The sequence below is a fragment of the Lampetra planeri genome, chromosome 41 (assembly GCF_965212315.1).
Source record: "Lampetra planeri chromosome 41, kcLamPlan1.2.h2, whole genome shotgun sequence".
Classification (NCBI taxonomy): domain Eukaryota; kingdom Metazoa; phylum Chordata; class Hyperoartia; order Petromyzontiformes; family Petromyzontidae; genus Lampetra; species Lampetra planeri.
Window position 1 is genome coordinate 9908353 of NC_136147.1, and position 24099 is coordinate 9932451.

Here is a 24099-nt window from a genome sequence, read left to right on the forward strand (position 1 = left end):
AGTTGTCCCTCCCTCTTAGATGCTCCTGGAATAATGCAATGGCTTAAAACTAAATCACACAAGCAAATTGCATCGTAACGTAAACGTGCACTGCGAGTTTTCAGTGCAGCTTATCAGATGTGCGCCGTTAGAATAAAGTGTAAATGACAGCCATGATCTGTCCACTGCTAGATGAAGGTCTCCTCAAGCGAGCCGCCCTCTCTCGCAGGCTCGGGACGCAACAATAACGCCCCAAAACAGCCGACCCTCAGCGTTACGCGGAATTAAACGAGTGCGTTCGCCGACCTCGACTGGCCCGACAGATTAAAGATTAAAGGGGCTTTTCCGTGCGTCTTATTTAATGTCACATCATTTGTCAGTGCACAATAGCCAACGCGACCGCAACCGCCCGTCGGCGGGAGGCCGAGTGTTGTTATTAAATGGCAGCACCGCTTCCCATAAGGCTGCGCCGCGTGAAAGGCCCTTTTAATGCCGGCCGAGTGCCCTCGCGCCAGCAGCAAAGGGCCCCCCCCCCCCCATTTGCCCTGCGAGGGCAACGCTCGGCTGGGCGACCAGCGCGCCCCGCCGAAATGTCAGCGGCAGTAACAATTTTAGAGACGGCGTCGCTGATTCTCCTTCCACCAGCTACTGTCACCCGGCGGCACCGTGGACCCCATCTTCTCTCGCACGCCTCGGAGAGCGGACACGGCAGAGCGTGTGTGGTGGCGGGGTCCATTCTGAAAGCGGACGATGGATGAGAGCTCTCGGGCCAGCAGGTACATAATGGTTCACTAGCTTGAAACTGCCCCCCCCCCCCGATTTGATCAATTGGTCACGAGTCAGCCTTGATTCGATTGTAGAACAAAATCTCTTTTGTCTAGAAATCGTGTCGTTGTGCGAAGTCTTTTTGTAATTTGTCCAGCTCCTGCATCTTGTCGTCAAAATCTTTCATGGATTCACCCCTGCCTCTCGTCTCACTCTGCGTGCTCGCCACACGAGCTCCAGCCTCTCCTCTACTGCCTTCCACGCACACTGTCATAAATATTCCTGCCGTTCCTGTGCCGCATCTTGAGATGTGGTCCCATTTAAATGCGATAGAAATCCATATTGTACCGTATCAGCCCTGAAGTAAAACGTGTGTAGAATTTTGCATGAATCACAGCGCATCTATTCTCTCAACACGGGACTAATCAATGCGTGTATCGTGATCGTAAGAACGGATACAAATCGATCATTACACGCCTGCTGCTCACACCTCACCTTTCTACAAATCCCGCATGACATGAAGGGCACAGCCTTTATTGAAACTCTGGCGAAGTCTAATGAGGACAGGGGGTTAAGGCAGCCGTGTTCCTGTGGCATCACAGACGTGTGGCAGACACGAGCACCTCACCACTGCAGGCCCCTTCGAGCGCCACAACGCCGTCCTGCGCCTGCTACTCCGGTTTGCAGAGGCCACATGGCCCTCAGGTTGTTGGCGTGCCCCACTACCAAACCGGCTTGCACGCAGTCGCCAGTTTACTGTACAGCGGGCGTGTTATTATTGTGATTGTTGTTTGCAGGAGGCTATTCTGTCGCAGTCAAAAACACCACATTTAAATATTACCCTCGCGTATGTTTATTTCAGTGTCGTCATGCATGCAGAAGAACCCGTGGCGAACTCACTTCCCTCACGTCCATTGGTGTCCCTACGGCGTTGTTGAAAATTTCATGTTCCTATGGCGAGTGCCAGCTTATTCGTGGGAGGATCAATGGTGGCTTTCCCGCAAAATGGTATTCTTTTAATTAACCCTGTAAGAATGGTGGGGGGAGTTGACCCTCAATCGGGACGTGAACTTGCAACGTTCTGATTATATTATAACTCGAGCCCTTTGTCGCAGCACCGAAACATAAATAAGAATAACAGCCATTCCCACATGACGACATCTGCCGCCTTCTTTGCAACCGAGACGAGGGATCTGCATTTGGGCAAAGGCGCCTTTTTCTGTACGATATTCTACAGCAGGGCGCTTGCGATCGTCAATGCAGCACACAAACAGAAGCGGGGAGGTAGAGACAGGACTGAAAAATGTGAACAATCCGATCCACCGAGCCAAGCACAAAAAACTGGGTTTGTGAAGCGCCGACGGCAAGGTGCGGTCAACACCATTAATTGAATGATTAACAGTTTTTGCCAACGATGTGCATTCATCACGTCAGCCACTGCTGACGTTGGCACCCGCAGTCGCGCGTTTCGTTGACTGCGACTGTTTGTCTTATCCATTTCTCCACTCTGGCCGATTCCGCACGCACGCACGAAAGCAAAGTACGGAGGGGAAACAAAGCACCTCCTTAGAGTAGCCGGGTTTTCTCTGATCACAGAACGGCGGAACTAGAATGGCGGGGCGAATTCAAGGACAGACGCAACACCTTATCTAAAAGTGGATGAGAAGCGGAAGCGACGCTATTCCCCGGTCGTGCCACGTTCACGGGCTCGAGACGAAGACCGCCGCCGCACCAACACCCGGAACAAAAAAAAACTATTTATGGAGAGACACCGCGGCGAGCGTGACGGAGCATAAAAAAAAGCGTTCGCGGAGCGCCTCTCTTTCAGGAAGATGAAACCAACATCAACCGGGTGCCATTTTATTCCGTTAGCAAAAAAAATAAAAACCTTTAACCGCGACAATGTCGCAGTGGAAATCCATTACACACACAACCATGCAAGTGAACATGAGGCCAGCTTGTTGTTATCCCCATCTGAACCCTACTGCTAAACGACCCCCACTTTCCTGGCCATCAGCTCGGCGAAACACGATCACGCACGGATCTGTAAGCCCTCGTCCGCTCGATCCACCGCTGACAGCGAACAACAGTGGCGCACCGCCAAGGCTTCTGGCCTCTGCCATAGGATTGTGGAATTTCCACCGCCAACTCGGGGCTGCCAAGGGACATGAAGCTCCACATCACACTCATTTGAGCCAGGACACACTTTGACTTTGGCCCGACTTGACAGTGAAAAGGTCAATGCTGTACTTGACTGTAGTCAACATCACGTTTCACTCGACTTGGAACCACATAAGGTCATTCACATCTCAGCAACGTGACAGACATCAAGACCAGCGCTAGCTCCGGATGGCTCACGTCAATTCCAAGCATTCCCCCTCCCGGAACAAGAAGCTTCGAGTGGTGTTCATCTCTGTTGCTGGCTCCGAGCCAGTGGTGGAAATGTACACACTCGGGGTGTTCGGCCAGTCTATCCATGCAACGACCACTGTTGATTTCTCACCAAGTGAGACTCAATTTATCGAATCCAGATGGATAACGAGCCGAGTTGATCTCCTCACTGCGAAGCGAATGCACAAACTCCTCACTGTGCATCGAACACCTCCAAGCGGGAAGCAGCACACGGCTGATAAACGAGCACCGGCTTCGCATTAGGCAGGGAATTGTTTCGTTTTTAATTTTACGAGGCCATTTAAGACTCCCCCCCCCGTCACACACGAACATCACCTACAAATGTGCTGATGTCATCGAAGATGTTGGGGGGGGCCTCTGGCTGTGGCCAGGAAAGGATTCACAGTTTAAATGTTGACAACAAAGGGCATATGGATCGTTGCTACAGTTACCCAACTTAGCCACAAACACAGTGCACAGTTTACGTAACGAAAGTGACAGTTGTTTTAAATAATTGTGACGAGCGACCTACCAATGTGCATCTGACACAGCACTGGCTGCGCTGGCAGATGAAGCTCACAGACACACACACATGCACGCACGTCCAATGTCAATTCAAAGTTAAACTGCCAGAATACTCGTTCGAGAGATGAAAACCGAACACTTTTGGACATTGGCCCCTTTTTAGAACCACCGGAATTTCACCGGGAGGGCTAAATGTGAAAACAAAGTCAGCGGGGAGGTCGCCCCTCCGTTCTCCGCGAGGCGGAGGCCATTTAGTTAAACGGTAGTTAGCGACTCCGCGGAGCGTTAATGGCTACAGACACGGCTAGTTAAACCGGGGACATTTACTGGAGACGTTTGCGCAGCTTAAAACAGAGCACCGCCCGCCCCTTTGTTGTCGTTCCTTTTAATAGACTTACAAACACACTCGAGTAAAACGCTAAGAAAACCATAGGCGCGTGGTTTTATTCCGAGCAGCAAAAAAATAAATTTGCAGAGGAGTTATCATTACGCATTGCTCGCCGACCGCAGGGAAAAAAAACAGATGCATTTATTTTCGGCAGCGATACGGCACCACATTTATTTTGTAAATTAATGGAGCAAATGAATTGGAAGCCACTGCGCGGCGAGCAGGCGTAACGCAGCAAGGCTGTGCGTCATTTTGCTGACTTTAATTATGCATAGTGTTATGCTTAACGCCAGCGAGTGGGATTGTTTCAATGGTTTTGTGAACGTGTGTCCTTTTGAAAACTGTGTAATCGTGCGATTTTAAAACACAACAGCGTACACGTACTTTATTTGCATTCGTACTTAAACCGCAGAGAGATCTAGGCAACCCTACCATACATTTATTTTGACGTAGCATTTTGAAAAACACATGTCCCAAGTACCACCACGATTGGTATTCATGCTCAATGTAGGTGTGCAAATTCAAGGCTTGATTCACTAGGTCACAGGGGTATGAGGAAAAGAAAGGAGAGAGAAGAAAGTGGGGGCAATGGAAAGGGATGGGGCCACCCAGGGAGGACGAGGGACAGTCTTGGCTCTGGGCCAGCTCAGCTCGAGTGGGAGGACGAGGTCCCGTTGCTATGGGCAGAGGGAGCTGGGCTGATAAGGTGCTGGCTCCTGGTTGGATTTCTCAGCCCCCCATGTTCCCCCTGCTGGCTCTCCTGGGCAGATCTGGTCCCAGCGAGTCCCGCATCAGGTTGGTTCTTAACTCAACTCCAGCCATAGGGCAAGGATCTGGGCCGACAACGGAGGCTGTCGTGATGTCACCAGGGTCCACGTGGACGCGATACGCGCACCATTACGCCGCACGCTCTGTTTAACGTCCCAGCAGAAATCAAAACACGTGGAGGAAAATTATAAAAAGTAAATATTAAACTTGAAAGTAAAACCGAGCCCACGCCTACTTATAAAAGCAATATATTTATTTTTAACGATTGATTCCTGACCCTCAGCCCCGGCTGAAGAGATGGAGGGAAGACACTGGACAAGTGGGGTCGTGCTCACGTAGCCCTGTGGCTCGTGGAGCATGGGGATGCAGACTGGGCGCTGGTGCCGCTCCTGGGCCAGCAGCGACCGGGCTGCCTGTGGCTGTGGAAACGAGAAATTCGGTAGTGGATCTTCCAACATCAAAACGGACCGCTTTGGATCACGTGGCCGGGTTCCAAACCATTCTGTGTGTTCATCACTTGGCCATTGCACAGCGTGTCTGGTTCAATACCGCCGATGGGGCCAGTTTTACCTTTGCCAGGTAATTACCAAAGCACACCAAGCGCTCGGCTGAAATATGGACATTACAGATGGTATGCCGTTTGCAGGATTAAGCTATTACGCACCTCTGCCAACTGCAAAATACCTACAACTAAACTGCAAAAATATGGACGGCTGCAAATGCGTAAATACCGCCACCCTATTCTCCCTTGCACAATAAATCATGAATGTCTATGAGCTCACAGGAGGCTTAAAGAAGGGGAATTTAATTGAATTGATGAAAACAGAATAAGTCACTGCCACTGCAATTTCTGCTGGCACAGGGCACAGAGGTGTCTTGTGTATGAGCTCTCAGCAGGGGCGATTGTTACTGTATGGGTGACTATGCTACTGGCGTCACGCCAGGGACACTGGGCTGCTGCCAGTTGTGGCATTATGACTGTACCAATGAGTGTGCAGCAATAACAATTTTGCCCTTACCCCCGACGCAAACTCCCAACCACGAAACTTGGTGGACAAATCTCACGGCCGTTTGCCATCATAATACAATTTGACGATCTTAAGAAGCGCGGCCGATGCGCTGTTCCGCTCTAGCGAGAGACGTGACAAAGATTGCGAGCACTAGGGTGGCAAAACTCTCTTGTGATCGATTACGAACGCAGTGGTTTGACGGTGCGACATTCGCAACACGCAGTCCCGCGGTTCAGCACGAAGCGCGCCGCCGCAATCAAACCGCGTCTCTCTCTCTCAAGGGCATGGCCCAAGTGGCGTCCCCTGGGGGGGGAAGCGGACAAATGTTGACAAAGAATTTGTCCAAGTCTTCCTCCGATCGGGCCCCACGACGTAACACGGTCAAAGCGGTCGCTCTGCAGGTGCAAGCCTCGTGTGTAGCCCAAAGCAATTCCCCCACATCTGTTTTGATAATAAACTGCAACGCCAGCCTGATAACTGCGTCAGAAGCACATACCCGTCCAGACCACATAAAATACAATAAAGTTTAACCTTTAACTCTATTAAGGCAGTTAAAGGGTTGCGTGTGAGATAGACGGATGTACCTTTGAGCCAGGTGCATGAATGTTATGATTTAGGATCTGTGCTAGGCTATGGTGCGTGCTTGTGGATAAAGGTGGGGGTGTTATGATTGAGAGTTATGTGATGGTGGGTATTATAAGGATTATGACGAGGCTTCATGGTGCTGGTGGCTAAGAATAGGGGTTGGGGCGAAGATGACTGTGTTCAAGGAACATGCCAGGGGCATTAGGAGTGTCACGTTGAGATTACTTAAGACGTATGAGCGGGGATGTTAAGTTGTTAGGATTAGAGTGGTTTGATTCGTCTCGTTTAAAACGCAAGACCCAAGCAACACCACAGCCGCTCGCTCTCTTTTCTCACGCTAATTAAACTCCGTCTCAACACACGCACTGCAGCGCGCCATCAAATCACGGCCTCACTTCACGCACAACCTGCCCGCGAAGGGCGCGTGAGGAATTGCATAAGCGCCCATCATCGCAACCACCACCACCACACACGGTGCGGTCATTAATAACCACGCAGGCCGGCCAGGCTGGCTCCAAGCAACCCACATCGCATCGTTGACCTGCGGGCCCTGTGTAAATCCGCTGCTGGATGAAGGCATCATCCCCATGCCGTGTCAGGCGTGGTGGTGGTTTATTTGACAATACCATCATCACGATGAGCAACGCGGCTCGGTGGAATGGGGTGTAAGGGGAACCCAGCACCGTTTTCGAGACATCACCACCACTCGTCACCGAGGTTTAGCCGTGGCCGGGAACATTTAACTCGGGGCCCCTTTGGTTCATAGCGCAGTTCGCTAATCACTGCGCCACCGCTCCCCTCCTCAAACACACTGCATCCTCAAATTAAATCCAAATCCCCAAAACCGCGGGGCTCGTAAATGAGACGCGTTAACAGACGCGGCAAGCTGCTAGCAATGCGCTCGTGATGATTAGAATCAACCACGGGTCTCGCCACTGCTGGCTTGGAGCCACCCCCCCAGCGCTGCCTCCCACCCCGCGGCTTGCCACGAGCCGGCTCAGTCGCGAGCACGAAAACCCCTCTCGAAATCGCCCCCAGCACCCCCCCAAACGAGCGACGACTCTGTTACTCAAAGAACCGCACTACAACAGGGAGCTTGGGTGGCACTGAGCAGGTTACGACGAGCAAAAGCCCGACAGCCATCAGCTGTGCATCTCGACAGAGAAGAGGGCACGGCCACGGGGCACGCCACGGGCACACTGCAGCAGTACTCGGCATCGGATGAGAGTGCTGCTGCGTTACTGAAACTACGACACACGACGGGGAGCGACCATGGACCCCCTCTGCTAATCCCTCTGCTCACCCCGGCGCGGTTTGGAGAGATGGCGTCAACACTTGGCGAGTGATGTAAAATGTTATTTAAAAAAACCTGTCAATTAAAAATAAACTTACATAACTCGAGTGGCCGCAGTGTAATCCGCACTCGCAGCAGCGGCGGCGATTGAATGAGAAATCAAAAAGAAGCCAAGAAACCCACTGCGCGGTCTTAGCAACCCCGCAGCGCCACGGCGAACTCGCTCGAGGCGCGTTCTGGAGACGTGGGGACGGTCCCCGGCGCCAGTTTCAAAGCTCCCCGCCGCTCTCGTTCAACTTGCAACGATTCATTGCAAATCGCAAATCGGCGCCGCGAACGAATGAAAAAGGAATGCGGCGCCAAGAACATTGCCGGCAACTCCGCGGTGTTCAGCAGAGGGACCGCAACACCAGCAGCACCCCCCCCCCCCCGTGTCTCACTGCCTCCGCTTTAGCGGCTTGCACCAGACGCGTTATCTTCACACGCGGGGGGGGGGGCTCGATTACAACCTTGCGTTGCTCTTTGCGTGCCACGGAGAGTGCTCGTGTACGCGGTGCGCTGCGTTGGTGAACGCGTTCCGCGTTAAAGGAGCTCCGCTTTAAAGGCGCCTCGGGCCCCTCTTAAAGGGACACGGGGTGGGTGGGGGGGAGGTTTAAAGGGCCACGCGAGGCGCCTCAGATTTGGTAGCGCGCATCGGCTGCGGGGCGGGCTGGAGCTCGCGCCGCGATTGGCCGAGGGGTGCGTCACGTGATCGAGAGAGGGGCGCGCGCACTCGCGCGCTCGCCTCTCGCGGGCAACTCCGATGCGCGCTAGGGAATCTAAACTCGGCGAGAGGCGATAGGCGCGCGGCTCCCCTCCACTCGCAGCGATGCGGCCAACTCGCGAGATCACAACAACAACAACCACAACAACAACCACAACAACAACCCACCAGCAGCAGCAGGAGCAGCTGGGGGCTCACTCGCAACCCGTCTCGCTCGCTCGCTCACCTGAGAGAGACGCCGCACGTAAAGAACCCGCAGCAGCCCCAATACCGCTTCACCTCCACGTCTCGGCCACGGACGGGCACATCCCTCACGTGGGCAGCGGCATTGCTGTTGTTGTTCGTGTTGTGTTTTGACCGACGTGGTTGCTGCTGTTGTTTGTGAGGGGGGGGACGCGCAGCCGGTGACTGCTGCTGCTGCCGCCGCGCTCCTCGCTCCGCTCTGCGTCCGCGCCGCCACTCAGCACGCGCGCGCGCGCGGCCCCGACCCTCGCCACGCGTCACGTGATCTTCACACCCCCCCACCCACAAATCCCCACCACCCGCAAACCCCCCCCCACTCACACCCCCCCCACTCACAAATCCCCCACGCCCCCCCCCACTCACAACCCCCCACTCACCCCTCCACTCACACCCCCCCCACTCACAACCCCCCACTCACAAATCCCCCACCCCCCCCCACTCACAAATCCCCCCCCACTCACAAATCCCCCCCCACTCACAAATCCCCCCCCACTCACAAATCCCCCCCCACTCACCCCTCCGGGAGGCGGGGCTACGGGCGAAGTGGGCGGGGCGTGGACGAGGGGGTTAGGGGGGCGGGGTGGGGCGAGTTGAACGTTGTCACGACACTACCCCCTCCCCCCATCCGCACACGCGCAAGGAGCCGTGGGACGGCGCAAGGAGCCGTGGGACGGCGCAAGGAGCCGTGGGACGGCGCTCCGCTCGACTTCCCCAGGCGCGGCTGTGTCTGCCTGGCTTCGCCACCTCAACTTGTCCTTGTTGCCCTGCATCTAACATCCCCCATACGGGAGAAGAAGAAACAGTTGGGGGGGGGGGTGCAATAGAAGGAAGCCGATATAAGATGTGCCCCCAATAGCATGGGGAGGGGGTTATATTAAGGTGGGAGAGGCGAGAAAGCGGAGGGGGCTGGAGGGGCAATAGCAGTGGGGCGAAGGGGGGTGAGGGCGGAGCGGGGTAAGTGGGTGGGCGTGGCCTAAAGGGGGGCGTAGTTACGTGAGGGGCGGGGTGAGCGCCCGGCGGGTGGAGAGAGCCACGTGGGGCCCAATTCACTTCGATCCGTAGACATTTAATAAAGTATTTTTGTGGCATGAGCGGTGGCGCAGTGGTTTTTAACTGGCTCTGCACGAAGATTCCTGAGCACAGCTAACGTCAGTGGTGGGTGATCACCGGGTCTTCGCCACGCCTCCATCGACCTTGGACGTGTGAAAGAGCTTCATAGGACATCGGATTTCTTCAGGATAAATACATATTAAGATTTTGACCCGTACGTATGGTAAAACAACCCCCAGATGTGGATTGACAAGGAGCTGGAAATAAGTGAATATAAAAGAAAGGTAAAATTACAGTATATACAATACGGAGATGTATATTTTTGACAAGGCCCATACATTTTTTCAAACGGGCCTATAACAATAACCGTTACTCTTTTACATGCTTTCCTAATGCGACCGATTATTCGAAATCCACGTTTTTACATACGTGTACTCACACCTTACCCCACCGCAATTAACTGCGGTGTACCTATTTAAGTTTCGGGAAATGGCCTTTCACAACATTGATGCGTTTACATGTGCTGATGCAGAATCTTTATCCTGGAGGTATCCAATGCGCTACCGAGCTATTTTTCACAGATGCCCGGGAGATGCATACTTTACAACGCAGTTTCAACCAAAGAAAAACCCCGTTTAATCAATCAGTGGTGACCGAACCCAGTCGGTCACGAGCTGTCGGCTCGGGGTAGCCTCACCACGTGGGGAGCACGTGCTCGACGTGCGGCATCGGCACGAGATCCCTCCCCGTGACGCAGCTAACTTCCCACCCGCATTACGTCATAGCTCCACATGCGCTTCCCTGACGTCACCAACCCCGCCGTGCATGATGACGTCACGACAACACAAGTCCCACGTTGCAATGGAACGCGCCCCTGTAGTGGCAGCAGAGATCGTGAAGCTCAAGTTGCAAGTGCTTGGTCACGCTTCTTCCGGCGGAAACGCCTCCACTAAGCGAGCTGGAGAGTGTATTTGGTCTACTCTTCCCACGCGTTGGAAGAGGTGGGCGTACCCACTCTTGGTCAAGAAGAATTTCAGAATCATAATATTTATTTTGGAGGAATCGATGAGCTATAAAACTCTTTTTAATACATGTCGAGTAGGGGCGGGTCAGAAAAGTACAATAACAAACAATACAAAACAATAGACAATAAGTGTGGAAAGTATACGAAAGGTAAGCAAATCACCAATAAAATATACAAATATAATACATTTATTGTATTTTATAAAATTAATACATTTTAAACCCCACTGAGCTATTTTCAGACAGTACAATAAAATGGATTCGGAGTTACCTCTCAGAACGTTGCCAAAAGGGGCATAGTATGAACGTTGAACTTTTTCACACCGTACGCCAGCCATCCACAAATATTAAAATAACAAAGGGTGTTCCAAAAGGTTCCGTGTTGGGTCCAGTTCTGTTCTTATATTTAAACAATCTTGGACTAAACTTAAATCACTCAGAATGAAATCTCTTTTCTGACGACACTGTCCTGCTAGTATTGGGTAAATCTCCAAACGAAGTCAAACAATCTCCAACACGATTTCGGCTTAATTCAATATCAATTGTAATCAATAGAATTGCTCTCAAATTCCAAAAACCCAAGATCATGCTATTGTCTTCAAACACAAATCCCTTCACCCATTAAGGATATCAGGAACAACATCATTGAACAAACGTAGTCCAGTACTTCAAACACTTTGGTTTACTGATTGATTCAAAACTTACATTCCAACCCCATGCGGATCACACCTCAAAGAAAAATCACATCAAAATAGGGTTTTTATCTCGGAAAACACATTGTTTTCCCATTCGATTGCGCCTGCACATTGTTAATTCTATCACTTTTTGACTAATGTTCGCTACTTACAGATCGGCTACTCATACAGGTAGGAACAACAGGTTCCACACTGCCTACCAGGGATTATTTGTCTGTCGTGCATATTTGTCTGTCGTGCACGAATGCGCTGTCCAACCAAGTTCCTACCTGCCCACTCCGAAGGAACGTGCTAGCGTTACTACCCGGCTTCACCTCCGTGGCGATGTTCACACACCACACCAGTTACTCGTTTGAGGCTGAGTCGACCTAGGGGAGGCCCAGGAGCGGTTCAAACAATCGTCACCGGTGGTGGCCGTGAGCGGGAATCGAACTCGGGTCGCCGGGTTCGTAGCGAGAATAAGAATACGTCTACATTGGGCTCTGTTCATAAAATCCTTATTGGCAAATCTGTGCTATACTATACTCGGCTACTAATTCATTAACCTTATTGTCAAACCCAAGAACAAGAATTGGAATAGGTGAGAAAGCCTTTGCCGCTGCAGCACCAACTTTTGGAACAGCCTTGTTTCCTCCCTTAACATAAATCTTCCTTAAAAAATATTCTGAAGCAGAATATTAGTGCTGCATACAAGCACATGTGTGATTTGTGACTTTGAACCTTACCCATGCATCGATAGTTAAAGTTTAATGTGCAATTTTATTTAGGGTATGTGTGTTGTTTTTTGTGTTGCTGCCTTTCACAAGATTGCATTTGGTGTTGAAGTTTCGGCACGAATTGATGTATGTACACTGATGCAATTGCACTTGTATACTTTCTTTTTATTGAGTAACTTGCTTAGCTTTCCGATACACGTTGTACTCCTTTCTATTAAAAAAAAAACATTCTGTTGTTACTTTCTGACCCGCCCCTACTGGATATCTCTAAAAAGAGCTTCTTCGCTTTTCGGATTCTTCAAGTCTAAATAAAGATTCCGAATCTGATTCTTTACCCCACGACATGCGGCCTACCATTCGATCTGACTGTGGTGATCCCATTGATACTGCTGAGCGGACAGAGGCAGATTTAAGAAACTTTCACCGCGAGTTCAACTGCCGCGCCGGGAGATGGAATTGAACCGATGACCTCTGGATGCCAAGTTCTTCTGCGGTCATTTGTCTGAAATTATGTGCTATGTCGCGTTACAAATTACATTATTACAGCTCCCACTAATGACAGTACCAAATGGCAATGGCATTACATGTGTAGTGACAGAGAAAGGTCACTACTGTGTCGGCCCGTACGAAGGCTGGGGGCCCCAAGGGGGTGCCTGGGGGGTCGCGTGGTGGAGGGATCCGGACCCTCCCAGAGGTGGGGGAAGTGAGGCGTGTCCTGGGAAGGGAGGCGTGGCCTGAAGAGAGCCAGCCACGCCGGGGCGGAGCCAGCCACGCCAAACCAGATATAAGCGTGGTGTGAACGCAGAGCGAGGCGGCTGTTGGACTGTACTCCAAGGTGAAGACATCTTCGGTCGTCAAGTCCCGAGTCGTCGTCCTGGGCCAGGCAGGCCGTTGCCTGCCTGGTCCAGTCTGTGTCGTGTTCCAGAGTGTTAGTGAGTTGAGGAAGGTGGTCACCACCTCATGTAGAGTGTTATATTATTTACCGTTTAATAAATAGTGTTGCCTCCAAGTTGCGTGTGTGTGCACCTAATTCGAACCTACTACACATGTGTAGACACATCCCATTGTCAATCCACTGCTGGATGAAGGCATCCCTAGGCCATGCGGGTCGTGAGGGCTATTTTACTATACTTCACCATGCCGGTCAGCCCAGGACAGTCAAGGCCAGGAGAATAAACGCGGAAGTATAGAAGCAGAAGACTACGTTATAAATGCGATGCTATATAGTTTTGGTTGGTCGATCAGCAGCAGGTTGTTGGCGTATGGTGGGTTAAAGTGTGGGTATTCTCCCACCTCTTCCAACACGTCTGGCAAGCGTGGAAGATTGGGCTGAATGCCCTCTAGAGGAGTTCGCAAAGGGCTCCCTCCATTGGACGCCATTCCACCAGCAGTGGCGTGAGTGAGCAATTGCAGGGCGGCGCCTTTGTCCCACTTTAAAGAGGGTGGCCAAAAAGCCAGGATACACAGGGTTATTTAATGTATTTTAACGCTGGCATAAAACATTGAATTGCTTCTTTTTTTAAGGTAATATTCTATTCACATCTATTTTTCTTCTTCTTCCTGTGGGTCACCTCAAATCCATCGTTTACAAAACTCAACCAAGAAACTGAATGAATTGAAGCAACACATACTTTATGAACGTTTAAAGATTACATCTCTATTCTTAAAACAACTCCTACATTAATTTCAAAAGAGAATTCACGCATGCATTAATGGAAGTCAGTTTTAACATTTGTTGAAATAAATTGAACCACCCTATGTGATTTGTTAAAATAATTGTAACCCAATGTGCCCTAACTTTTGGGCCAACGTGCATGTCACGCGATCCCATGCGTATTTCTGCAACCACAATACAAACGCATTGATAATTTGGTAAGAAAGTTGGTGGGGTTTTCTACGGTGTGCTCCGAATGTTTGCATAAGAGTCCTTCCTGTCAAATGAGCACGTTTATATAACTTCATTATATACACTTAAAGTACACGCAAAAGAGTTTTAAGAACTACTGAAACCCTGCCTGGGTAGGAACACTTTGGTTAGCGTTCCAGCAATCAATCGGAGTTCAAACGCTGGTCAAGACTCCGTTTCATGCATGCTTCCTCAGGTTGAAAATGAGTTTTGTGGGACATTAACATTACAGGACAGTCGCCACATTTTAGAAGAAGACACACCGGCTGTCCGATTACACGTTTACCGTGGATACGTGGTGACGGCCTGGAGGCCTTCATCCAGCAGTGAATAGACCTTAGATCACCGAGTTGACAACGAAAATTTTGACTTTTTTTGACTCGTTGAAAATGGTCTTCGTTTATGAATTCCAGCCCATTTACTGTTTTCCCCAACCAACATCTTATAACCTTGCTCAACTGAATAAACATCAACTCATATCTACCACAGTACAATACATCTATGAGAGTGCTGTGTGTTGTTGGTCGATAAACACACGAGCCTTTGGGCCTGTGTTCAGCAACGCGTAAAAAAAGAGTTCATCTGACACTCATTCCACACAATGACCAAACACATCAAAGGCAAAATCTCGGTAGCTAAAGGAAACACAGCCATTACATAATATCCTTGACTTACCAGTTATTTCGCCCAGGAAGACGCGAACGCCTTTATTCCATTGGCGATCTTCACCCGAGCGTTTAAGTCCAGCGTGATACGTTCATCCAGAGGGGCTGTGGATGATGCCGGTGATCACCGTCTCACAATGTGGTTCAGCTGCTCCGCTGAAAGAGCGCCAGCACATCTTCGCCTCTTGCTGAGGCCAATCAGCACGCGGCGTTAATTCGCGAATTCGAGGAATCTGGCCGCGCTGGTTTGGGCGAGTCAAGCTGCCACCGAGGGCAGGATGTTTGCGAGCTGCAAGTCGAAGAGGAAGACATTCCACGAGACGTGTTTGGTGACTAAATACCTGCTTGGCGAGTCAGACTCGAGCTCAACTGGTCATTGTTATTCTTATTATGACGCTTACGCAAGAAAATCTCCCCGAGTCTAAACTTTTTTTTGTAATGTAAGGTAATCACAATTTCGTGATTTGCAGGCAATTTTATGCTTTAGGATGTATGGCTAACACCAGTTCGATTTTATATATTGGGGGTTTTATGTGCGATGTGTAGATATCGCCACTAGGGAGACAAAGGCGGTCGGTCGTGGTGCTGGCCACCCACCCCTCGTGTGCCGTTCCAGCCTTCGTAGGTGCTCACTAACCAGCACTTGCCCCAATAGCCTGTTTAGTCTAGACGCGGGATATTTGTCTCTTTTTAGCTGTGGGAGGGAACTGGGATAACGCGGAGGAAACCCATGCAAAAGAAGGGAGCCCAATATCCGGAGCGGATGGGAATCGCACCCAGACCAGTTTAGCTGTGTTACTACCACCACGCTTCCGTCATGAATTAAGTGCGCAATTTTCCTCCTTAATAAATCTGCCAGTCCACAAACAAAATCCTTGCTTACACATCCACCAACCACACAGCCTCTGGAAGTGCATCATTTCAGCAGCATTGTTCCAGCTCAAGCAGTCCCTGGATCGGTTTCGACTTTCAGTTTCTTTTCAGCAGGGTCAGGCTCGCTTAAAACCAATTTTGGTACAATGCCAGATGTGTATAGAGCAGTCCAGATGTTTTGTGACCCCTTATTTAATTATGTTAAACGTAAAACATTTTAAAGGAAGGTTTATTTAAAACAGAAATGAATATGCAAGTAATTGGAGGTCACAAGACATCTGGACCACCATGCATAGACAAAGGCCCTCTTTGTTCGATACTTGTCCGATTTTGGCGCAAAATCATATTATACATAACGACGCTGATGATATCTCTCTCATTGAGTTCATATCCTGGCCAGGGTTCACTCGGCCTCATCAATACGCATACATCGGTGCCATCAGTAAATCGAGCGAACGGCCTGGCGGCCCTCGTGTTATCTGCGACACTTTTGTGAAAAGTCTGATTTTGTCTCGGGCTTAAACTGTTCTAAACCCTTGCTCTTTATTTACATATAGAGTACAGGACATGTAAATCCCTGGACACCCTTGCAAACGAGATGTTCCATCTCAAGTGGTTCGTCCACGTGATATATTTCACAAATAAAAGAAACATTTACAATCCACTACTGGATGAGGGCGGGTCTTGAGGATTATTTTAGCAAACAGTGCTTCACCACGCTGGTCAGCAGTGAGGGTTGGTGAAGGCTGGGGGCCACACACGTGGGAGCATAGCGGTACAGCACAATGTGTTTGCTGCACTGCCCTCTGCTGAGCAACACGGAAGCCCCGCAGCCGCCTCTGGAAAACGCCACGTGGCGTGCGTGGTCATACGTCCAACCAAGCACGATGCGAGCCCGGCCCATGCTTAGCTTCTGAGATCGGGCGCATTCCGAATGATTGTCATACTTTTTCTCAGTGTGTGCATTGTAGAATCGGGCAGTCATCATGTGCAATTATTAAATATTGTATTAATGACCTTTCCATTGGTTCCTGCCAAAGTAATGTGGAGTTTCCACCGCAGAGCTAGCGGATGTGAGCACTACCTGAACATCTTGTTTTTAAGATGGGTTATATATACAAAACTGCCGTTAACTTAATGGCGGTGGCGTCACCACGGCGCTTGTGCCACACTGAGGCCACGTTCAGTGTCGGAAGCCCGCTGGCGTGTCACAGAACAGACCCAGGTGCCATCGGTTGAGTGACTGGGATGGCTGACATATGCACCAACTGTGCTCCGCACTGCCATCTCTCTTCGCTTTAGGCGCCCCGCTCGTTGTTGTGAGCGTCGCTCTGGTAACCCCTCACGCCATCACTAATTCATATCAGTTACCACGGTTGAAACACCCAAGAATATCACAGATTCCCAGTAAACATGCAACGTCGGGCCAACGTTGGCACGTGGTTGGTACCGTTGGCCCAACGTTCCATATTTATAGACTTCTTGGTCGAGACAACCGACGGAGTGGCAGCCAAAGGGGAGAAACACGTCCGAGAGGTCATCCACGGAAGAGAGATTCAAATCGGGCGCAGGTGCAGCCAAATTGGATCGTTCCATCGCAAGACTTGTAAGGTTTGGAGACGGTTTGGGAGGTGCAGCAGTGGATAAATAATGGCTGATGGGAAATTAAATCGACTATTTCCTCCTCCAATACAGCACCGACACATTGTACATATCATACACAACACAGAAGAAGGTTTGAAATCCCTCGTCTCGAAGTCAAGTGCCCACGTGCTCTCCATGTGTCAGGCTGATAACGATTCCCTCGCGATTTCACGAATCGATTCCAGAAACAAATTTTGTTTATGCCGTGCAGGTAAAGCATCTATACTGTACCGTCTGCGGGATTAACCAATCGCAAATAAATTATATAAAACCACCTGGAAATAATCGTTGGACACTGACCGAACCATTTGATGAAAATGGACTAATCGATTCCACAATGTGTTGAGTCGAGGAATCGTCCCACGCTCCCTAACGTTTCCTGTCCGGATCTCTGTTTGTATTTCCTACAACACCTGGGGGGTTGGAGGGGGAGGGGCCTCAATTTCCCAGTTCATTAGTAAAGCCGGCGGCAGTGGACCAATCGGCGAGGCGCGTGTACGCGCCTGTTCGACCAATCGGCGCGCGCCTCTTCTTCGCGCATGCGCTGTGGGGAAAGTGAAGCCGCCGTGGTTTCTGGGACAAGGCCGCGCAAGCTCCGCCAAGATGTCGATGTCCCTGAGCTCCAACACCTACAACCGGCAGAACTGGGAGGACGCGGTAGGAGCGCGGGGGACGCGATAGTTAGCGCGCCGCGTGGTCGCGTTGCGCGCCGCGTGGTCGCGTTGCGCGCCCGGCGCGTTCCTCCGCAGCGCGGCGTTGTGTGGTGGATGGGGTGGGTTGGGGCCTAAGTCGCAAACCGACGCCCGGCTCGCCTAGATTGCGTGCGCCGGCCACTGAGCGTGTCAACGTTTGTTAAAGGTGCTGCCCTGCAGCTGCTCGCTCGCACCGCTGCTGGCGGGAGGACCTCCACGAGAGGTGGTGTTTGGTCTACTCTTCCACGTTGACCAGACGTGTCGGAAAGGAGCGGGCGTAAACCCACACTTTACCCCACCGCTCGCGGCCTGCCATTCGACTTGGCTGGCGCGTCCATTCTCTGCTGCTGGCAGAAGCGAGCGCGTTATCTCCCGGCTGGTATCGCACCGATGCTGCGTCTCTCCTCGCAGTATTCCAACTCACGTGAAGTCTGCCGCCCCCTGGGATCTCTTCCTCCACTCGTTGCTCTCTCCGTGAGCCATCTCTACGTGATGATTCTAATTCGCTTTCCGCAAATTAATAATTCCAAGAGTGGTCCTGTGGAGGTGAAGTCTGTCACGCCCACAATAATTTGGAACTTCATCAACTGGTTTTGAACATTCAGCAGTGGACCCACTTTCCCTTTTGGTCGTTTTAGCAGCCACACGTTTTGAGTTGCAGCAGTTGATGCCCTACAATTAGTTCGGTTGGCTACGTACGGTGCTAAAGAAGTTCAACAACACTATTGAGACTGGCCTCCAGTATTCTTTTCGTTCGCTTGTTTATCTAGAAAAGCCTCAGTGAGTCTCAAGACTATTTTCAGGACGGTCCTACTAGGATTTTGCAATTCGGAGTGATGACGAGCTGTGTGTAAATCATGAACCCTCGTTTCCATGGACAGGTAACGCGAGTAAAAAAAAGTGTCGTTCCCATTATCAGAATTACCCACATTACCACACGAGTTGGGCATCTCTATCCCAGAAATCATGACCAACTTCTTAACCACAAATGCTTGCGATTCAAAGGTCGTGCGTGACAAGCATTGCTGACGACATGTGAAATATTAAATGTAAATTTAAATGTTTCTGCCGTATGCCTACGACATATTTAATTGTGACAATAGTGACATCTTTCTGCTCGGCCACAGTTCAGTTATAAAGATTTCAGGTCAACACTTGTATTTGCTGATTTGAGGCCCTCAAAGGTGAACTGAGCCAATTTCTGCATAAATCGCTTGGTGTGGGTTTATAATGCCGTCAGTGGTGACTGTGCACGAGGCAGAGACCACTGAACCCTCATCACGCAACACTTTGGCTCAGTCGGGTCAGCTAGCCAGGTGCCAGTCCTGGGATCTTACGAGTGCCAGCCCAGTGCTCTGACATGGCCATTATGAGCTCCCAAAGCCATGCATTCAACTCGTATACCGCATCATCATAAGCCATGATCTATCGTCTGCTGGATGAATGCCTGCAATACAATAGTCGATCCAGTAAATGTACATAAGTGACTCATCGCTCCCTCTGTGGAGGGAATTCTCGAGAATGTTCTCCCCTTTGACTGCATCTCAGTTGATATTCTCGCCCGCCCGACATAATACCTTCTAACGACGTGTCCTACCCAAGCCCACTTGTTTCTTAACAGGCAAAATTATGTTTTTCACCTGCGTAAGTTTGAGAATTGATGTTTTCTTCAACCCGCAATGACCTATGGTCACATATCTTCCCCTACAACAGTGGGAGTGTAGCATGAAATTCGATCTTTGGTCACGTCATGTACAGAGGTATTTATTTTATGCCCATGCTCCCAGATACTCCCTATTGTGTGTACACAGTACACGACGTACCAGCTTTTTCTGTGCGAGTTGTGAACGATGGATTTGAATAGGTCACTGTGCAGTTCATAAATCAACGTTTTGACTCACAACTCCGCGGGATACTTAACTGATCAAGGTTACGCGGCAGGGAGCAGCTGACGAGCAATGGGTCTGGTGAGGGAGAAAGGATACAGCACAGTTTATGTAAATGTGGAAGGGTTTTGGCACATGCTAGACAGCATAAAACAACCTTCAGGCTAATATATTTAGTAGCACCCAAATGTTTCATGATTGAACTAAGCATAACTCTTCTGCCATATTTGGCTGCACATAAAACACACGTGTACACATGGCGATAGTCTAAACAGATTTATATAATAGTCCTTTTCACTTTACTTTAATGTGAAATGATGTGGGTGAGATTGCAGAGCCAACCACTGAGTTCATGGGTTCAAATAAGGCAGCCTCCTCCTGTCATTAAAACCACATTGTCTTGTGCAGGGAGTTTTATGGTCTCAGCCCAGTCACTACGAATTGGACTTGCACGTAACAAATCATACTCTAATCTGTCCTTTATAATCTGTACAGGTGAGGAGAGAGCTGAATAGATCAGTGAGAGTTCTGGAAAGATATATCCTTGAAGGATGTCAGACAAAGGGCTGTGATATCACTTAAACTTGGTTTCCCAATTTACAGAGTGGCTTATGTATTTGGGGAATCCCATAAAGTATGTTTATATTTTCCTTGATACTGAAAGCACAGTTGCAGTATATCATCAGCAGCAGGCATCAGTATATTGTTGGATGAAGGCCTCCCCAAGCTTTTACCTGCTCTCATTGACCTGCGGTGTACAAGTCCACCTGCACATGAGCTGATTTCATCTCTCTATCTCTGCGGTGGATGTCCTCACAGGGCACGCGTCCCTCCCGTGGCTGCCACGCCATCGTTGTTCTTGCCTGCTGGTCTCGAGCAACTTGTCCTGCCAAAGCCCCCTCTTACTTTTCTTTACAATTTCAAAGAGACAGAACTATGTCTTTAACACCGTGCACGTTGTATAGAAAGTTGCACTATAGTTGGTGGAAATACACAAACAAAAAACTGTTATTCAGCTCATAACTGTTATGCTATTTAAAGTGCCTACTTAGACATGGATTTATGCATCGGCATTTTTGCATGGAAATATCCCGCGTAATGGAATTAATGACACAGGAGATTAAACATATTTTGTTGTGTCAGCTTTATTGCTGTGGCCCTACCAATTTAAATGTTAATTGATTCATAATGCTTGGCTTTTTTTTTTCTTGTAAAATTGTCAACATTTTGGAAACTATGCAGATACATACAAATTCATATCTTCAAATCAGGAATGAATTTAACGAGGGGGAGGGATGGCTCTATGTGTGTACAGGGGGGGACTAACACCCTGTCAGGGTGCTGGGCAGGCCCTGCAGAGAGCCTGGGTTTGAGTTGGAGTTTCATCCATCAGTGATTGAAAATGCATTCTCAATTATAACGAGTTGATGAGCTCAGCCTGAATACTAATGACTAGGCAAAAATGTTTTACATTTCTATTTCAAAATGAATTGCGTATATTCCAACTATAGGGTTGAATGGCGATGCAGTGGTTAGCGCACAGTGCTATGAACCAAGGAAGCCAAGTTAAATTTCCAGCCCTGGCGAACATCACTGGCAAGTAATCTTAAAACTGGTTCTGAAATCTCATCAACTCAAACTGAGCAGTTTGGTGGAAATATGGTCAAACTGTGCTCCCATGATCGACACGGCATTGGGAGGCCTTCATCCAGCAGTGGATTGACGAAGGGCTGGAAATTACTGTTATCAATCTTGTCCTGAGAACTATATTTTTGGGTTTCATGAATGACTAACACTTGTTTGCAGGCATCCTGAAGAAGTCGTGTCTTGTAAGGACGGAGAGACCCGTTGAGGGACGTTGGAAGTAGTTTTTCAGCATAATTTCCAGGATCTTTCTCTTAATGCAAAGTGGACCACCGCTCATTGTGAAAGAGCCAAATGTAAATGCCTTGGCCTCATGATGTGACATTGATAGCATAAGTAAAACACGTCGGCTTTCGTCACCAATATCCATAATATGTTATTTTGGGTTTGATCGCCTAAATAAAAATGTTGTTGAACCCGCCACCACAGACAGAGCCAATTAATAAGGTTTATCACGTAAACAGAAGATTGCAATTCATTACTAGTACAGTACACCGGTGTGTTGGAGAGCAAAGCCACAACATTTACAATCTGGTTTAACAACACATTCATATTTACGCGATCTAACCAACAAAAAAACCTATATTAAGCATAAGTAAAATTTTATTTGTTTAAAGATTTATGATTTAGTGGTATCTTGTAAAGAACTGTTTAAATACGGTGGTCCCCATAAATATTAGCACATATCTTGGAAATACAACTCTATTCTTGGACACGGTGATTTTAAGCGTCTGTATATTTTTTATCCGTTCAAATACTCTGCGGAAATAAATATTTTTTGGCAAGCGGTAATGGATATAATTAATTACACTACATTTACGATGCCATAATTCTTAATAAAAACATTAGCAGTGTGATAGATTATTTTAAACACACATTCAGAGTCACCCTAAATCTATACTCCAGGTTTTACCTTCTACGCTACACTTCAGCCTGGAGTAGATGAATACCTCTCATCTGTAACCATAACATGTTTTTGTGTTGCTGCAGTCGGCATTGGTGCTTAAGCACAACTCACAAAAACTCCACACATTCATCACTAACACTGTCCTCAAAGGAAAACTATCCACAGTATGCAACGACGTCACTGTAAATTGCGTTGAATTTTTATACCGATTAAGACGAGACACCCACCCGTGGTAAGAAATACAATTATTTACAGCCCTTTGTCATTCCACAGCTTTATGAAGGCGTCCTCATGCCCTGTCGGTCGTGGGCCTTGTTTGACCATAGTTAACCATGTTGGTCACCAGTTCAGATATCTTTCTCCCCTGACTGGTATTAGCCATGGTCGGGAACTGAACTCGTGCCATCGGGAAGAGAAGAGTTGTGCGTAAACCACTCCACCACCACTCCACAGGGTAAAGCAAATGCAAAACATTTATTGTAGACACAAACTATGGAAAGACCTTAGTTCTCCGTGGGATTTTTTTACCCATCTCTTATTGTGGTTGTTTGCTTGTGGGAGAACAGTCGTGTTTATGGGGGAAAAAGCCATGAATAGGAAGGATGGAGTTGTAGAAAAGAAATCGACATCAATGGGTCAGCAACCAACTTACCGTGTTGCCTTGTTAGCCCAGCAAGTGGTTGTCACACAATACAAATAGAGCATAGTCTCGAGCATGTTTCGCTTTTCATTTTAGTTTTCTCTTGTTCACGAATATTCTTGTCCTTCCACACCTCCGATTAGCGCAGTTGGCTACGCATGGTGTGAAATAAGTTCTACATACAATATTGTCCATACCAGTGGTTCCCGATCTATGGTCTGCTAGGTCGTGGGAAGCAGCCTGCAGAACTGTTACAGATACTATGTTTTACACAAAACCGCTAAGCATTATTGCATGGTGGTCCGTAAGAAATGGTTTAGGGTCCACAGTGGTCCACGGGCCCAGACAGGCTGGGAACCAGAGCTCTGTTAGTCTGAATTGTGTTAGCAAATCGTATTTTTCCTGCCATTACTTCCTCTCTGAATTATGCTCTTGTGCTTAATCACAAGTCCTGCTTTGTTTTGCCACCTGGAGATGTGCTACGTGCATGGGTGGCGCACGGTGTAAATCATGCCCGACGACGCTGACGTGTGATCTCGGTGTGACCCAGGCGTGCCCTATGACAGCGTCCGCCAAACTTCTTGTGGAGCAAAGTGAATTGGCCATCGGGGCAGTCGTGTCGTAGCTTTCACAGCATGCATATACAGTGGCGTTGCCTCCAGCGGAAATGTGCAAGTGCGCGTATTATTATCGGTGCCGCGCTCGCGTTGATCACATTTGCGGGGGTCGGCTTTTTGGCTCTGCATTGTACAAAAGGCGGTCACCGTATCACGCACTTTCAGATGCGCTTCTGCGGACATCTGGAACGCTCTTCCTTCTAATATTCGGAAGCCACTAGAGCTTTGCACTTTTAAATCTAGATGGAAAACTAATTTCTTTAACTGCTTTTTATGTTTAATTTGTTGCTCTTCCCCACACCTCCGATTAGCATGGTTGGCTACATACGGTGTGAAAAAAGTTCTACATACAAACAATGAAGGTGCCCCGCCGTGTCATTGCAGCGCCGACCACGGCGACGGCGCTGACTAAGGGTCACCGGGGACCATT

At 49.1% G+C, this 24099-nt stretch overlaps 2 protein-coding genes across 9 annotated transcripts in view; one reads left to right on the forward strand and one right to left on the reverse strand.

Moving 5' to 3' along the window:
• The window catches only part of LOC144732195 (uncharacterized), a 243426-nt gene extending 228305 nt beyond the window's left edge, over positions 1 to 15121 (reverse strand). For 6 of the 8 annotated variants that reach the window (XM_078613558.1, XM_078613559.1, XM_078613565.1 and 3 more), the window contains exon 1: positions 8695 to 8971. The gene's annotated coding sequence lies outside the window, so the exon portion shown is untranslated. Of the gene's footprint in view, positions 1 to 8694; positions 8973 to 14776 lie in introns of those variants that run through there. The other 2 variants (XM_078613557.1, XM_078613566.1) reach the window with 2 other exon arrangements.
• Positions 15122 to 17809: 2688 nt separating this feature from the next.
• Positions 17810 to 24099, forward strand: part of RBM22 (RNA binding motif protein 22) — a 40730-nt gene continuing 34440 nt past the window's right edge. The window contains exon 1 of the mRNA XM_078613567.1: positions 17810 to 17940. Within this exon, the coding sequence (XP_078469693.1) occupies positions 17887 to 17940 (54 nt within the window). The 5' untranslated portion in view covers positions 17810 to 17886. The remainder of the gene's footprint in view (positions 17941 to 24099) is intronic.